Genomic DNA, 17,376 nt, shown 5'->3' on the forward strand with positions numbered 1-17,376 from the left:
GTATTTTTTGAGCGCTTCCTGTGTGCAGAGCACTGGACTAAGCGCTTGGAAAGTACAAATCAGCACCAGATTCATTCATTCATTCATTTGATCGTATTTATTGAGCGCTTCCTGTGTGCACAGCACTGGACTAAGCGCTTGGAAAGTACAATTCGGCAACAGATTCATTCATTCAGTCAGTCGTATTTATTGAGCACTTCCTGTGCACAGAGCACTGGACTAAGCGCTTGGAAAGTACAATTTGGCAACAGATTCATTCATTCATTCATTCAATCGTATTTATTGAGCGCTTCCTGTGCGCACAGCACTGCACTAAGCGCTTGGAAAGTACAATTCAGCAACAGATTCATTCATTCATTCAATTGATCATATTTATTGAGTGCTTCCTGTGGGCAGAGCACTGGACTAAGCGCTTGGAAAGTACAATTCGGCAACAGATTCATTCATTCACTCAATCGTATTTATTGAGCGCTTCTTGTGCGCAGAGCACTGGACTGAGCGCTTGGAAAGTACAATTTGGCAACAGATTCATTCATTCATTCATTCAATCGTATTTATTGAGCAGTTACTGTGTGCACAGCACTGGACTAAGCGCTTGGGAAGTCCAAGTTGGCAACATATAGAGACGGTCCCTACCCAACAACGGGCTCGCGGTCTAGAAGGGGGAGACGGACGACAAAACAAGTACACAGGGGTCCATGCCATCAGAATATCCACCCCGGCGCTTAGAACAGTTCTTGCCACTTAGTAAGCGCTTAACAAACACCATCGTTATTATTATTATTATTAGTAGCAGTAGTAGTAAACACCATCATTATTATTATTATTAGTAGTAGTAGTAGTAGTAAATTTCCTCAGAAAACCCAAAGTGGAGGGGGAGGAATGGCAATGGAACCGGGGGCCCCCACCCCCCAACTCCCACCCTACCATCATTATTATTATTATTATTATTATTAAAAATTATTATTATTATTATTAGTAGTAGTAGTAGTAAATTTCCTCAGAAAATCCAATGGGCAGGGGGAGGAATGGCAATGCAACCGTGGGCCCCCACCCCCCAACTCCCACCCTACCATTATTATTATTATTATTATTAGTAGTAGTAGTAGTAAATATCATTATCATTATTATTATTAGTAGTAGTAGTAATAGTAGTAAATTTCCTCATAAAATCCAAAGGGGAGGGGGAGGAATGGCAATGGAACCGGGGGCCCCCACCCCCCAATTCCCACCCTACCATCATTATTATTAGTAGTAGTAGCAGTAAACATCATTATCATCATCATTATTAGTAGTAGTAGTAGTAAATTTCTTCAGAAAATCCAAAGGGGAGGGGGAGGAATGGCAATGGAACCAGGGGCCCCCACCCTCCAACTCCCACCCTACCATCATTATTATTATTAGTAGTAGTAGTAGTAAACATCATTATCATCATCATTATTATTAGTAAATTTCCTCAGAAAATCCAAAGGGCAGGGGGAGGAATGGCAATGCAACCGGGAGCCCCCACTCCCCAACTCCCACCCTACCATCATTATTATTATTATTAGTAGTAGTAGTAGTAGTAAACATCATTATCATTATTATTATTATTAGTAGTAGTAGTAGTAAATTTCCTCAGAAAATCCAAAGGGGAGGGGGAGGAATGGCAATGGAACCGGGGGCCCACCCCCCAACTCCCACCCTACCATCATTATTATTATTATTAGTAGTAGTAGTAGCAGTAAACATCATCATCATCATCATTATTATTATTATTAGTGAATTTCCTCAGAAAATCCAAAGGGGAGGGGGAGGAATGGCAATGGAACCGGGGGCCCCCACCCCCCAACTCCCACCCTACCATTATTATTATTATTATTATTATTATTGTTATTATTATTATTATTAGTAGTAGTAAACATCATTATCATTATTATTATTATTAGTAGTAGTAGTAGTAGTAGTAAATTTCCTCAGGAAATCCAAAGGGGAGGGGGAGGAATGGCAATGGAACTGGGAGCCCCCACCCCCAACTCCCACCCTACCATCATTATTATTATTATTATTATTAGTAGTAGTAAACATCATTATCATCATCATTATTATTGTTATTATTAGTAAATTTCCTCAGAAAATCCAAAGGGGAGGGGGAGGAATGGCAATGGAACTGGGGGCCCCCACCCGCCAACTCCCACCCTACCATCATTATTATTATTATTATTAGTAGTAGTAGTAAACATCATTATCATCATCATTATTATTAGTAGTAGTAAATTTCCTCAGAAAATCCAAATGGGAGGGGGAGGAATGGCAATGGAACCGGGGCCCTCCACCCCCCAACTCCCACCCTGCCATCATTATTATTATTAGTAGTAGTAGTAGTAGTAAACATCATTATCATCATCATTATTAGTAGTAGTAGTAGTAAATTTCCTCAGAAAATCCAAAGGGGAGGGGGAGGAATGGCAATGGAACCGGGGGCCCCCACCCCCCAACTCCCACCCTACCATCATTATTATTATTAGTAGTAGTAGTAGTAAACATCATTATCATCATCATTATTAGTAGTAGTAGTAGCAAATTTCCTCAGAAAATCCAAAGGGGAGGGGGAGGAATGGCAATGGAACCGGGGGTCCCCACCCCCCAACTCCCACCGGTGCCCGCTCACCTCTTCGTGGTCATACAGAGCGATCATTCGCACGTGGGGCTCAGCGGGCAGGGATCCGCACGAGTCGATCAGGGCCTGGGCGAGGGGAGACCGGGGCGGGCATGGAAAGTACAATTCGCCAACAGATTCATTCATTCGTTTGTATTTATTGAGCGCTTACTGTGCGCACAACACCGGACTAAGCGCTTGGAAAGTACAATTCGGCACCAGATTCATTCATTCATTCATTCGATCGTATTTATTGAGCGCTTACTGTGCGCACAGCGCCGGACTAAGCGCTTGGAAAGTACAATTCGGCAACAGATTCATTTATTCACTCATTCAATCGTATTTATTGAGCACTTACTGTGCGCACAGCACTGGACTAAGCGCTTGGAAAGTACAATTTGGCAACAGATTCATTTATTCATTCAATCGTATTTATTGAGCGCTTCCTGTGAGCAGAGCACTGGACTAAGCGCTTGGAAAGTACAATTTGGCACCAGATTCATTTATTCATTCAATCGTATTTATTGAGCGCTTCCTGTGAGCAGAGCACTGGACTAAGCACTTGGAAAGTACAATTTGGCACCAGATTCATTCATTCATTCAATCGTATTTACTGAGCACTTACTGTGTGCACAGCACTGGATTAAGCGCTTGGAAAGTACAATTCAGCACCAGATTCATTCATTCATTCATTCAATCGTATTTATTGAGCACTTCCTGTGGGCAGAGCACTGTACTAAACGCTTGGAAAGTACAAATCAGCACCAGATTCATTCATTCAATAATATTTATTGAGCACTTACTGTGCGCACAGCACTGGACTAAGCGATTGGAAAGTACAATTCAGAACCAGATTCATTCATTCGTTCCTTCAATCGTATTTATTGAGCGCTTCCTGTGGGCAGAGTACTGGACTAAGCGCTTGGAAAGTACAATTCAGCACCAGACTCATTCATTCGTTCATTCAATAATATTTATTGAGCACTTACTGTGCGCACAGCACTGGACTAAGCGCTTGGAAAGTGCAATTCAATCAATTGTATTTATTGAGCGCTTACTGTGTGCAGAGCACTGTACTAAGCGCTTACAGATTCATTCATTCATTCATTCATTCGATCGTATTTATTGAGCGCTTCCTGTGGGCAGAGCACTGGACTAAGCGCTCGGAAAGTACAATTCGGCACCCGATTCATTCATTCATTCAATCGTATTTATTGAGCGCTTCCTGTGTGCACAGCACGGGACTAAGCGCTTGGAAAGTGCAATTCAATCAATCGTATTTATTGAGCGCTTACAGTGTGCAGAGCACTGTACTAAGCGCTTACAGATTCATTCATTCATTCGATCGAATTTATTGAGCGCTTCCTGTGGGCAGAGCACTGGACTAAGCGCTTGGAAAGTACAATTTGGCAACAGATTTGCCTTTCCAGGCCCAAAGCGGGTGGGCCCACCCTGCCCGGAATTGCGGGTCCCCCCGACCCCCCAAATCCTCCTCCCTCCCCAGCCCTGGGACGGTGGGGGGGCGCGGGGCGTGAGGCCTCGGTGTCTATCCCCCCGCCGGGGTCTCAGAGAAGCAGCTCTAAGATGCAAGGTGATAAGGAAAAGCAGCAGCGCGGCTCAGTGGAAAGAGCCCGGGCTTCGGAGTCGGAGGTCGTGGGTTCGAATCCCGGCTCTGCCACTTGTCAGCTGGGTGAGTTAGGGCGAGTCACTTCAATCAATCAATCAATCAATCGCATTTATGGAGCGCTTACTGTGTGCAGAGCACCGGACTAAGCGCTTGGGAAGTCCAAGTTGGCAACAGCTAGAGACGGTCCCTGCCCAACAGCGGGCTCGCAGTCTAGGAGGGGGAGACAGAGAACAAAAGCGAACATACTAACAAAATAAAATAAATAGAATAGATATGGACAAGCAAAATAAATAAATAAATAAAACTTCACTTCCCCATGCCTCAGTTCCTTCATCTGTAGGATGAAGACTGTGAGCCCACTGTTGGGTAGGGACTGTCTCTATATGTTGCCAATTTGTACTTCCCAAGCGCTTAGTACAGTGCTCTGCACATAGTAAGTGCTCAATAAATACGATTGATGATGATGATCTGTAAAATGGGGATTAAGACTGTGAGCCTCCCGGGGGACAACCTGATCACCTTGTAACCTCCCCAGCGCTTAGAACAGTGCTTTGCACATAGTAAGCGCTTAACAAATGCCATCATCATTATTATTATTATTAGAAAGAGCCCGGGCTTTGGAGTCGGAGTCATGGGTTTGAATCCCGGCTCCGCCAATTGTCAGCTGTGTGACTTTCAGCGAGTCACTTCACTTCTCCGGGCCTCAGTTCCCTCATCTGTAAAATGGGGATGAAGACTGGGAGCCCCCCCGTGGGACAACCTGATCACCTTGTAACCTCCCCAGGGCTCAGAACAGTGCTTTGCACATAGTAAGCGCTTAATAAATGTCATCATTATTACTGTTATTAGAAAGAGCCCGGGCTTCGGAGTCAGAGTTCATGGGTTCGAATCCCGGCTCTGCCAATTGTCAGCTGTGTGACTTTGGGCGAGTCACTTCACTTCTCCAGGCCTCAGTTCCCTCATCTGGAAAACGGGGATTAAGACTGTGAACCCCACGTGGGACGACCTGATCACTTTGTAACCTTCTCAGCGCTTAGAACAGTGCTTTGCACATAGTAAGTACTTAACAAATGCCATCATCATTATTATTAGAAAGAGCCCGGGCTTTGGAGTCAGGGGTCGTGGGTTCGAATCCCGGCTCCACCAATTGTCAGCTGTGTGACTTTCGGCGAGTCACTTCACTTCCCCGGGCCTCAGTTCCCTCATCTGGAAAATGGGGATGAAGACTGTGAGCCCCCCGTGGAACAACCTGATCACCTTGTAACCTTCTCAGCGCTTAGAACAGTGCTTTGAACATAGTAAGCGCTTAATAGATGCCATCATTATTAATATTATTATAAAGAGCCCAGGCTTTGGAGTCAGAGGTCGTGGGTTCGAATCCCGGCTCCACCAACTGTCAGCTGTGTGACTTTGGGCAAGTCACTTCACTTCCCCGTGCCTCAGTTCCCTCATCTGGAAAATAGGGATGAAGACTGTGAGCCCCCCGTGGGACAACCTGATCACCTTGTAACCTCCTCGGTGCTTAGAACAGTGCTTTGCACATACTAAGTGCTTACTAAACGCCATCATTATTATTATTATTAGAAAGAGCTCGGGCTTTGGAGTCAGAGGTCATGGGTTCGAATCCCAGCTCCACCACTTGTCAGCTGTGTGACTTTGGGCAAGTCAGTTGCCAACTTGTACTTCCCAAGCGCTTAGTACAGTGCTCTGCACACAGCAAGCACTCAATAAATACGATTGATTGATTGATTGATTGATTCTCCGGGCCTCAGTTCCCTCATCTGTAAAATGGGGATTAAGACTGTGAGCCCCACGTGGGCCAACCTGATCACCTTGTAACCTCCCCAGTGCTTAGACTCATGCTTTGCACATAGCAAGTGCTTAATAAATGCTATTATTGTTATTATAAGGTTGTCCCACATGAGGCTTCCCAAGTGCTTAGTCCAGTGCTCTGCACACAGTAAGTGCTCAATAAATATGACTGAATGAATGAATCGATCCCCATTTTCCAGATGAGGTCACTGAGGCCCAGAGAAGTGAAGTGACTTGCCCAAAGCCACCCAGCTGACAAGCGGCGGAGCTGGGAATACTCGTCATTAATAAAACAAGTAAACAGAGTAAGAAATAAGGACAAAAATAGGCTCCGAACTACCTGGAGGGCACAGAAGCAGCTGTGGAGGTTGTCCAGCCGTGGGGAGAAGATGAATTCCTCGTAGGCTCCGCCCAGGGTCTGCAGAGAAAGGGGCGTGAAGCAGCGTGGCTCAGTGGAAATCAATCAATCGATCAATCAATCAATCGTATTTATTGAGCGCTTACTGTGTGCAGAGCACTGGACTGAGCGCTTGGGAAGTACAAGTCGGCAACATATAGAGACGGTCCCTACCCAACAGTGGGCTCACCGTCTAAAAGAGCCCGGGCTTTGGAGTCAGAGGTCATGGGTTCAAATCCCGGCTCCGCCACTTGTCAGCTGGGTGACTTTGGGCAAGTCACTTCACTTCTCTGGGCCTCAGTTCCCTCATCCGGAAAATGGGGATGGAGACTGGGAGCCCCCCGTCGGACAACCTGATCGCCTTGTAACCTCCCCAGGGCTTAGAACGGTGCTTTGCACATAGTAAGCGCTTAGTAAATGCCATCACTATTATTATTATTATAAAACCCACTCAATCCCCCCCACCTCCACCAACCCGGTCCCGCTCCCCGGGTGACCCTTATTCATTCATTCATTCAATTGTATCTATTAAGCGCTTGCTGTGTGCAGCGTGGCTCAGTGGAAAGAGGCCGGGCTTTGGAGTCTGAGGTCATGGGTTCAAATTCCGGCTCCGCCAACTGTCGGCTGTGTGACTTTAGACAAGTCACTTCACTTCTCTGGGCCTCAGTTCCCTCATCCGGAAAATGGGGATGGAGACTGGGAGCCCCCCGTCGGACAACCTGATCGCCTTGTAACCTCCCCAGTGCTTAGAACGGTGCTTTGCACATAGTAAGCGCTTAGTAAATGCCATCACTATTATTATTATTATAAAACCCACTCAATCCCCCCCACCTCCACCAACCCGGTCCCGCTCCCCGGGTGACCCTTATTCATTCACTCATTCAATCGTATCTATTAAGCGCTTGCTGTGTGCAGCGTGGCTCAGTGGAAAGAGGCCGGGCTTTGGAGTCCGAGGTCATGGGTTCAAATTCCGGCTCCGCCAACTGTCGGCTGTGTGACTTTAGGCAAGTCACTTCACTTCTCTGGGCCTCAGTTTCCTCATCCGGAAAATGGGGATGAAGACTGGGAGCCCCCCGTGGGACAACCTGATCACCTTGTAACCTCCCCAGTGCTTAGAACAGTGCTTTGCACATAGTAAGCGCTTAATAAATGCCATCACTATTACTATTATTATAAAACCCACTCAATCCCCCCCGCCCCCCCCACCAACTCAGTCCCGCTCCCCGGGTGACCCTTATTCATTCATTCATTCAATTGCATCTATTAAGCGCTTGCTGTGTGCAGCGTGGCTCAGTGGAAAGAGGCCGGGCTTTGGAGTCCGAGGTCATGGGTTCAAATTCCGGCTCCGCCAACTGTCGGCTGTGTGACTTTAGGCAAGTCACTTCACTTCTCTGGGCCTCAGTTCCCTCATCCGGAAAATGGGGATGAAGACTGGGAGCCCCCCGTGGGACAACCTGATCACCTTGTAACCTCCCCAGTGCTTAGAATGGTGCTTTGCACATAGTAAGCGCTTAATAAACGCCATCACTATTATTATTATTATAAAACCCACTCAATCCCCCCCCCCCCGCCCCCCACCAACTCAGTCCCGCTCCCCGGGTGACCCTTATTCATTCATTCATTCAATCGTATCTATTAAGCGCTTGCTGCGCGCAGCATGGCTCAACGGAAAGAGCCCGGGCTTTGGAGTCAGAGGTCATGGGTTCAAATCCCGGCTCCGCCAACTGTCGGCTGTGTGACTTTGGGCAAGTCACTTCACTTCTCTGGGCCTCAGTTCCCTCATCTGGAAAATGGGCATGGAGACTGTGAGCCCCCCGTGGGACAATCTCATCACCTTGTAACCTCCCCAGTGCTTAGAACGGTGCTTTGCACATAGTAAGCAACTGTGTGCTCTGCACACAGTAAGGGCTCAATAAATATGATTGATTGATTGATAGTAAGTGCTTAATAAATGTCATTATTATTATTATTATTATTATTATAAAACCCACTCAATTCCCCCCCCCCAACCCAGTCCCACTCCCCAGGTGACCCTTATTCATTTATTCATTCAATCGTATCTATTAAGCGCTTGCTGTGTGCAGCGTGGCTCAGTGGAAAGAGCCTGGGCTTTGGAGTCCGAGGTCATGGGTTCAAATGCCGGCTCTGCCAACTGTCAGCTGTGTGACTTTGGGCAACACACTTCACTTCTCTGGGCCTCAGTTCCCTCATCTTTAAAATGGGGATGAAGACTGGGAGCCCCCCGTGGGACAACCTGATCGCCTTGTAACCTCCCCAGTGCTTAGAACGGTGCTTTGCACATAGTATGCAACCGTGTGCTCTGCACACAGTGAGGGCTCAATAAATACGATTGATTGATTGATCATCATCAATCGTATTTATTGAGCGCTTACTATGTGCAGAGCACCGTACTAAGCGCTTGGGAAGTACAAATTGGCAACATATAGAGACAGTCCCTACCCAACAGTGGGCTCGCAGTCTAAAAGAATCGATTGATTGATAGTAAGCGCGCTTAATAAATTCCATCATCATCATTATTATTATTATTATAATAAAACCCACTCAATCCCCCCGCCCCCCATCAACCCGGTCCCGCTCCGCGGGTGACCCTTATTCATTCATTCATTCAATCGCATCTATTGAGCGCTTGCTGTGTGCAGAGCACTGTACTAAGCGCTTGGGAAGTCCAAGTCGGCAACATATAGAGGGGGCTTACAGTCTAGACGGGGGAGACAGGCAACACAACGAGACGTGTGGACGGGTGTCAAGTGGTCAGAATACCCCGAGGCCTCCGGGGCGACCCCCACCCCTACCCAGAAGCCTCTGCGCTCCTCGGGGGCGTCTTCCAAATGGCCCAGGACTGGGGGGGGCGAACCCCGGGGTCCCCTTCTCACCCCAGGCTGGGTGTCGGCCAGACAGAGCTCCATCTCCACGATGTCGTCGGGGGTCAGGCCCAGCTGGGCACACAGCAGGGCCAGGAGCGCCGGTTGGTGCCGTTCCTTCTGCGGGGGGTCGGGGGGGCACGAGAGGGTGGGTTGGGGGGACCCCTCCGAGGTCCATTCGACCCTATTTACTGAGCGCTCACCGTGCGCAGAGCACCGGACTGAGCGCTTGGGAGAGTCCAAGGCGGCAACCGATAGAGACGACGACGGGCTCACGGTGTAGAGAGAGGGGGAATAACTGTGGTACTTGTTAATCAATCCATCAATCGTATTTATTGAGCGCTTACTGCGTGCGGAGCACCGTACTGAGCGCTTGGGACGTCCAAGTTGGCAACAAATAGAGACAGTCCCTACCCAACAGTGGGCTCACGGTCTACAAGTTAAGCGCTTAACTATGTGCCAGACACTGTACCAAGCCCTGATCTGGATTATGCTGCCAACTTGGACTTCCCAAGCGCTTAGTACAGTGTTCTGCACACAGTAAGCGCTCAATAAATATGGCTGACTGATTGATTAAGAAACGGTGTGGCTCAGCGGAAAGAGCCCGGGCTTGGGAGTCGGAGGTCAGGTGTTCGAATCCCGGCTCTGCGACTTTGGGCAGGTCACTTCACTTCTCTGGGCCTCAGTGACCTCATCTGTGAAATGGGGATGAGGACTGTGAGCGCCCCCCGTGGGACAACCTGATCGCCTTGTAACCTCCCCGGCGCTTAGAACAGTGCTTTGCACATAGTAAGCGCTTAACAAATGCCATCATTATTATTATTATTAAAATGGGGATGAAGACTGTGAGCCCCACATGGGCCAACCCGATCACCTTGTATCCTCCCCGGCGCTTAGAACGGCGCTTTGCACATAGTAAGCGCTTAACAAATACCATCATTATTATTATTATTATTAAAATGGGGATGAAGACTGTGAGCCCCCCGTGGGACAACCTGATCACCTTGTATCCTCCCCGGCGCTTAGAACGGCGCTTTGCACATAGTAAGCGCTTAACAAATACCATCATTATTATTATTATTAAAATGGGGATGAAGACTGTGAGCCCCACATGGGCCAACCCGATCAGCCTGTATCCTCCCCGGCGCTTAGAACGGCGCTTTGCACATAGTAAGCGCTTAACAAATACCATCATTATTATTATTATTATTAAAATGGGGATGAAGACTGTGAGCCCCACATGGGCCAACCTGATCAGCCTGTATCCTCCCCGGCGCTTAGAATGGCGCTTTGCACATAGTAAGCGCTTAACAAATACCATCATTATTATTATTATTAAAATGGGGATGAAGACTGTGAGCCCCACATGGGCCAACCCGATCACCTTGTATCCTCCCCGGCGCTTAGAACGGCGCTTTGCACATAGTAAGTGCTTAACAAATACCATCATTATTATTATTATTATTAAAATGGGGATGAAGACTGTGAGCCACCCCGTGGGACAACCTGATCACCTTGTATCCTCCCCGGCGCTTGGAACGGCGCTTTGCACATAGTTAGCGCTTAACAAATGCCATCATTATTATTATTAATGATAATTAATATTAATTACTGAGAAGCAGCATGGCTCAGTGGAAAGAGCCCGGGCTCTGGAGCCAGAGGTCACGGGTTCAAATCCTGGCTCTGCCAATTGCCAGCTGTGTGACTTTGGGCGAGCCACTTCACTTCTCTGCGCCTCAGTTCCCTCATCTGTCAAATGGGGATGAAGACTGTGAGCCCCCCACCGCGTGGGACCACCCGATCACCTTGTAACCTCCCCGGCGCTTAGAACAGTGCTTTGCACATAGTAAGCGCTTAACAAATGCCATCGTTACTATGAATGGATACACGAGTGGGGTTCAACCACCAGGATGGGGGGGCGGCGGGTCTCACCTGGGATCCCGGAGCGGCGGGCTCTGGAGACCCCTTCTCCAGCTCTTCCTGGATGGCGGTGGCCAAGATGGGCGTCCTGTGGGGAGTCAAGCGGGGGGTTGGGGGGCGGGGCACCCCCAGGACCACCGCTTAATACAGTGTCGGGCCCACGGTAAGCGCCTATATACATATATATATATATAAATGGCATTTATTAAGTGCTTACTATGTGCAAAGCACTGTTCTAAGCGCTGGGGAGGTCACAAGGTCATCAGGTTGTCCCACGGGGGGACTCCCAGTTTTATTCCCCATTTTACAGGTGAGGGAACTGAGGTCCAGAGAGGTGAAGTGACTCGCCCGAAGTCACCCAGCTGACCAGTGGCGGAGCCGGGATTTGAACCCGCGACCTCTGACTCCAAAGCCCGGGCTCCTTCCACTGAGCCACGCTGCTGTTGGGTAGGGACCGTCTCTATATGTTGCCAATTTGTACTTCCCAAGCGCTTAGTACAGTGCTCTGCACATAGTAAGCGCTCAATAAATACGGTTGATGATGGTATCTGTCGAGCATCCACCGGGGTGGGGCTCTGTACTAGACGCGGGGAAGCAGGGGCACCCTAACGGATCCAACTCGTACTTCCCAGAGCTTAGTCCAGTGCTCCGCATGCAGTAAGCGCTCAATAAGTACGACTGAATGAATGAACGGCTAGAGCGTGGGGGTGGGAGTCCTATCCCGGCTCTGCCGCTTGTCAGCCGGGTGACCCTGGGCAAGTCACTTCACTTCTCTGGGCCTCAGTTTCCGCATCTGCAAAGCAGGGGTCGGGACCGTGAGCCCCGCGGGGGGACAGGTACTGTGTCCGATCCAATTCGCTTGTATCTACCCCTGTGCTTAGTACAGTGCCTGGCACATAGTAAGCGCTTAACGAGCACCATTAAAAAAAAAACCAAACCAGTCTGCTACTTCCGTTCATTCATTCAGCCGTATTTATGGAGCGCTCACTGCGTGCGGAGCGCCGGACTAAGCGCCTGGGAAGTACGAGAAGCAGCGTGGCCCAGTGGAAAGGGCCCGGGCTTTGGAGTCAGAGGTCGCGGGTTCGAATCCCGGCTCCGCCGATTGTCAGCTGGGTGACCCTGGGCATGTCACTTCACTTCTCCGGGCCTCAGTTACCTCATCTGGAAAATGGGGGTGGAGACTGGGAGCCCCACGAGGGACAACCTGATCACCCTGTATCCCCGCCAGCGCCTACAACAGTGCTTGGCACATAGTGAGTGCTTAGCAAACGCCATCATTATTATTATTACCCGTCAGTAACACACAGAGACGGTCCCTATCGTTCGTGAGCCCCACGTGGGACGGGGACCGCGGCCAACCCGATTAGGTTGTATCTTCTCCAGCTATCAAATACATTCGTTATTATTACATTATTAGTCCCGACGGGCATCCCTCTCCCCCCGGCCCGGCCCGGGGGGTCGCCCCCCACCCTGGGGGCGTCCATCACTCACAGGTGGGTCTCCGCGTTGGGTCCGAAGCTCTCGTTGACCCCACGCTGGAGGTGGATGGCCAGGTGCGGGACGCGGAGGATGGGACGCTCCACTTGGACCAGCCGCTGCTCTAAACGGCCCGAGGTTGGGCACTGCCAACAGAAGACCCCCGCTTTCGTTCATGCGGTCGTATTTACTGAGCGCTTACTGGGCGCGGAGCACTGGACTAAGCGCTTGGGAAGCCCAAGTGGGCAACATAGAGAGACGGTCCCTACCTGGCGACGGGCTCACGGTCTAGACCGGGGGAGACGGCCGGCCGAACAAGCCAACGGGCATCAATCGAAATAAATAGAATTATAATAATCAATCGATTGTATTTATTGAGCGCTTACTGTGCGCGCAGCACTGGACTAAGAGCTTGGGAAGCCCAAGTGGGCAACATAGAGAGGCGGTCCCTACCTGGCGACGGGCTCACGGTCTAGGCCGGGGGAGACAGCCGGCCAAACAAGCCAACGGGCATCCATCGAAATAAACAGAATTATAATAATCATTCGATCGTATTTATTGAGCGCTTACTGGGTGCGGAGCACTGGACTAAGCGCTTGGGAAGCCCAAGTGGGCAACACAGAGAGGCGGTCCCTACCTGGCGACGGGCTCACGGTCTAGACCGGGGGAGACAGCTGGCCAAACAAGCCAACGGGCATTCATCGAAATAAACAGAATTATAATAATCAATCGATTGTATTTATTGAGCGCTTACTGTATGCGGAGCACTGGACTAAGCGCTTGGGAACCCCAAGTGGGCAACATAGAGAGGCGGTCCCTACCTGGCGACGGGCTCACGGTCTAGACCGGGGGAGACGGCCGGCCAAACAAGCCAACGGGCATCAATCGAAATAAACAGAATTATAATAATCAATCGATCAATCAATCAATTGTATTTATTGAGCGCTTACTGTGTGCAGAGCACTGGACTAAGCGCTTGGGAAGTACAAGTTGGCAACATCTACAGACGGTTCCTACCCAACAATGGGCTCACAGTCTAGAAGGGGGAGACAGAGAACAAAACCAAACATACTAACAAAATAAAATAAATAGAATAGATAGGTACAAGTAAAATAAATAAATAAATAGAGTAATAAATCTGTACAAACATATATACATCTATACAGGTGCTGTGGGGAAGGGATGGAGGTAAGATGCTTAGGCCAGCACTATGCACAGTAAGCGCTCCATCCACTGTTGGGTAGGGACTGTCTCTATATGTTGCCAATTTGTCCTTCCCAAGCGCTTAGTCCAGTGCTCTGCACATAGTAAGTGCTCAATAAATACGATTGATGATGATGATGATCCAGTATCTCCCCCAGCGCTTAGAACAGTGCTCGGCACATAGTAAGCGCTTAACAAATACCAACATTATCATTATATCGGACACTCCCAAGCGCTTAGGCCAGGGCTCTGCACACAGTGAGCGCTATGCACACAGTAAGCGCTCCATCCAGGATCTCCCCCAGCGCTTAGAACAGTGCTTGGCACATAGTAAGCGCTTAACAAATACCCACATTATCATTATTTCGGACTCTCCCAAGCGCTTAGGCCGGTGCCCTGCGCACAGTGAGCGCTCCATCCTGTATCATAATGATGGCATTTATTAAGCGCTTACTATGTGCAAAGCACTGTTCTGTACCCCAGTGCTTAGAACATAGTAAGCACTTAACAAATACTACAATTATTATAAAGACAATCGACTGACCATCTGTTTTAGTGGTCTATTGTCTTCTCCCAAGCGCTTAGAACAGTGCTCCGCACACAGTGAGCGCTCCATCCTTTATCTGCCCCAGTGCTTAGAACATCAATCAATCAATCGTATTTATTGAGCGCTAACAAATATTGCAATTATTATAAATGCAATGGACTGACCATCTGTTTACTGTTCTGCTGTCTTCTCCCCAGCGCTTAGAACATAGTAAGCGCTTAATAAACACCAACATTATTATTATATATATCGTATATAGTATGATATCGGATTATATAGTATGATATATTATTATATCGTACTCTCCCAAGCGCTTAGGCCGGTGCTCCGCACACAGTGAGCGCTCCGTCCCGTATCTGCCCCAGTGCTTAGGACATAGTAAGCGCTTAACAAATACCCCAATTATTATAAACACAATGGACTGACCGTCTCTTTATTGTTCTGCCGTCTTCTCCCCAGCGCTTAGAACATAGTAAGCGCTTAATAAACACCAACATTATTATATGTATCGTATATAGTATATCATATTATGTAGTATGATATATTATTATATCGTACTCTCCCAAGCGCTTAGGTTGGTGCTCTGCACACAGTGAGCGCTCCATCCTTTATCTGCTTCGGTGCTTAGAACATAGTAAGCGCTTAACAAATACCGTAATTATTATAAGTGCAATGGACTGACCGTCTGTTTATTGTTCTGTCGTCTTCTCCCCAGCGCTTATAACATAGTAAGCGCTTAATAAACACCAACATTATTATTATATATATCGTATATAGTACGATATTGCATTATATAGCATGATATATTATTATATCATACTCTCCCAGGCGCTTAGGCCGGTGCTCCGCACACAGTGAGCGCTACATCCCATATCTGCCCCAGTGCTTAGAACATGGTAAGCGCTTAACAAATACCACAATTATTATAAACACAATGGAATGACTGTTTATTGTTCTGTTGTCTTCTCTCCAGCGCTTAGAACATAGTAAGTGCTTAATAAACACCAACATTATTATTATATATCATATATAGAATGATAATGTATTATATAGTATGATATATTATTATATCGCACTCTCCCAAGCGCTTAGGCCGGTGCTCTGCACACAGTGAGCGCTCCATCCTTTATCTGCCCCAGTGCTTAGAACATAGTAAGCGCTTAACAAATACCACAATTATTATAAACACAATGGACTGACCGTCTGCTTATTGTTCTGTCGTCTTCTCGCCAGCGCTTAGAACATAGTAAGTGCTTAATAAACACCAACATTATTATTATATATATCATATATAGTACGATATCGCATTATATAATATGATATATTATTATATCGCACTCTCCCAAGAGCTTAGGCCGGTGCTCCGCACACGGTGCGCGCTCCATCCCGTATCTGCCCCAGTGCTTAGGACATAGTAAGCGCTTAACAAATACCGTAATTATTATAAACGCAATGGACTGACCGTCCGTTTATTGTTCTGCCGTCTTCTCCCCAGCACTTAGAACATAGTAAGCGCTTAATAAACACCAACATTATTATATATCGCATTATACAGTATGATATATTATTATATCGTACTCTCCCAAGAGCTTAGGCCGGTGCTCCGCACACAGTGAGCGCTCCATCCCGTATCTGCCCCAGTGCTTAGGACATAGTAAGCACTTAACAAATACCGTAATTATTATAAACGCAATGGACTGACCGTCCGTTTATTGTTCTGCCGTCTTCTCCCCAGCGCTTAGAACATAGTAAGCGCTTAATAAACACCAACATTATTATATATCGCATTGTACAGTATGATATATTATTATATCGTACTCTCCCAAGTGCTTAGGCCGGTGCTCTGCACACAGTGAGCACTCCATCCCGTATCTGCCCCAGTGCTTAGGACATTGCAAGCGCTTAACAAATACCGTAATTATTATAAACGCAATGGACTGACCGTCTGTTGATTGTTCTGCCGTCTTCTCCCCAGCGCTTAGAACATAGTAAGCGCTTAATAAACACCAACATTATTATATATCGTATTATATAGTATGATATATTATTATATCGCATTCTCCCAAGCGCTTAGGCCGGTGCTCCGCATACAGTGAGCGCTCCATCCCGTATCTACCCCAGTGCTTAGGACATTGTAAGCGCTTAACAAATACCATAATTATTATAAACACAATGGGCTGACCGTCTGTTTATTGTTCTGCCGTCTTCTCCCCAGCGCTTAGAACATAGTAAGCACTTAATAAACACCAACATTATTATTATATATATATCGTATATAGTATGATATCGTATTATATAGTACGATACATTATTATATCGTACTCTCCCAAGCGCTTAGGCCGGTGCTCTGCACACAGTGAGCGCTCCATCCCATATCTGCCCCAGTGCTTAGGACATAGTAAGCACTTAACAAATACCGCAATTATTATAAATGCAATTGACTGACCGTCTGTTTATTGTTCTGCCGTCTTCTCCCCAGCGCTTAGAACATAGTAAGCACTTAATAAACACCAACATTATTATTATATATATCGTATATAGTATGATATCGTATTATATAGTACGATACATTATTATATCGTACTCTCCCAAGCGCTTAGGCCGGTGCTCTGCACACAGTGAGCGCTCCATCCCATATCTGCCCCAGTGCTTAGGACATAGTAAGCACTTAACAAATACCGCAATTATTATAAATGCAATTGACTGACCGTCTGTTTATTGTTCTGCCGTCTTCTCCCGAGCATTTAGAACATAGTAAGTGCTTAATAAGCACCAACATTATTATATATATATATATCGTATATAGTACGACATCATATTATATGGTACAATATACTATTATATCGTACTCTCCCAAGCGCTTCCGCCGGTGCT

At 47.4% G+C, this 17,376-nt stretch overlaps 1 protein-coding gene across 1 annotated transcript in view; it reads right to left on the minus strand.

Moving 5' to 3' along the window:
* The window catches only part of LOC119925554 (aspartyl aminopeptidase), a 41,180-nt gene that overhangs the window by 17,183 nt on the left and 6,621 nt on the right, over positions 1-17,376 (minus strand). The window contains exons 5-9 of the mRNA XM_038743842.1: positions 12,768-12,898; positions 11,289-11,364; positions 9,369-9,476; positions 6,418-6,495; positions 2,651-2,725 (exon numbers count right to left, since the gene is read on the minus strand). Coding sequence (XP_038599770.1) covers positions 2,651-2,725; positions 6,418-6,495; positions 9,369-9,476; positions 11,289-11,364; positions 12,768-12,898 — 468 coding nt within the window. The remainder of the gene's footprint in view (positions 1-2,650; positions 2,726-6,417; positions 6,496-9,368; positions 9,477-11,288; positions 11,365-12,767; positions 12,899-17,376) is intronic.

The sequence above is a fragment of the Tachyglossus aculeatus genome, chromosome 1, assembly GCF_015852505.1.
Source record: "Tachyglossus aculeatus isolate mTacAcu1 chromosome 1, mTacAcu1.pri, whole genome shotgun sequence".
Classification (NCBI taxonomy): domain Eukaryota; kingdom Metazoa; phylum Chordata; class Mammalia; order Monotremata; family Tachyglossidae; genus Tachyglossus; species Tachyglossus aculeatus.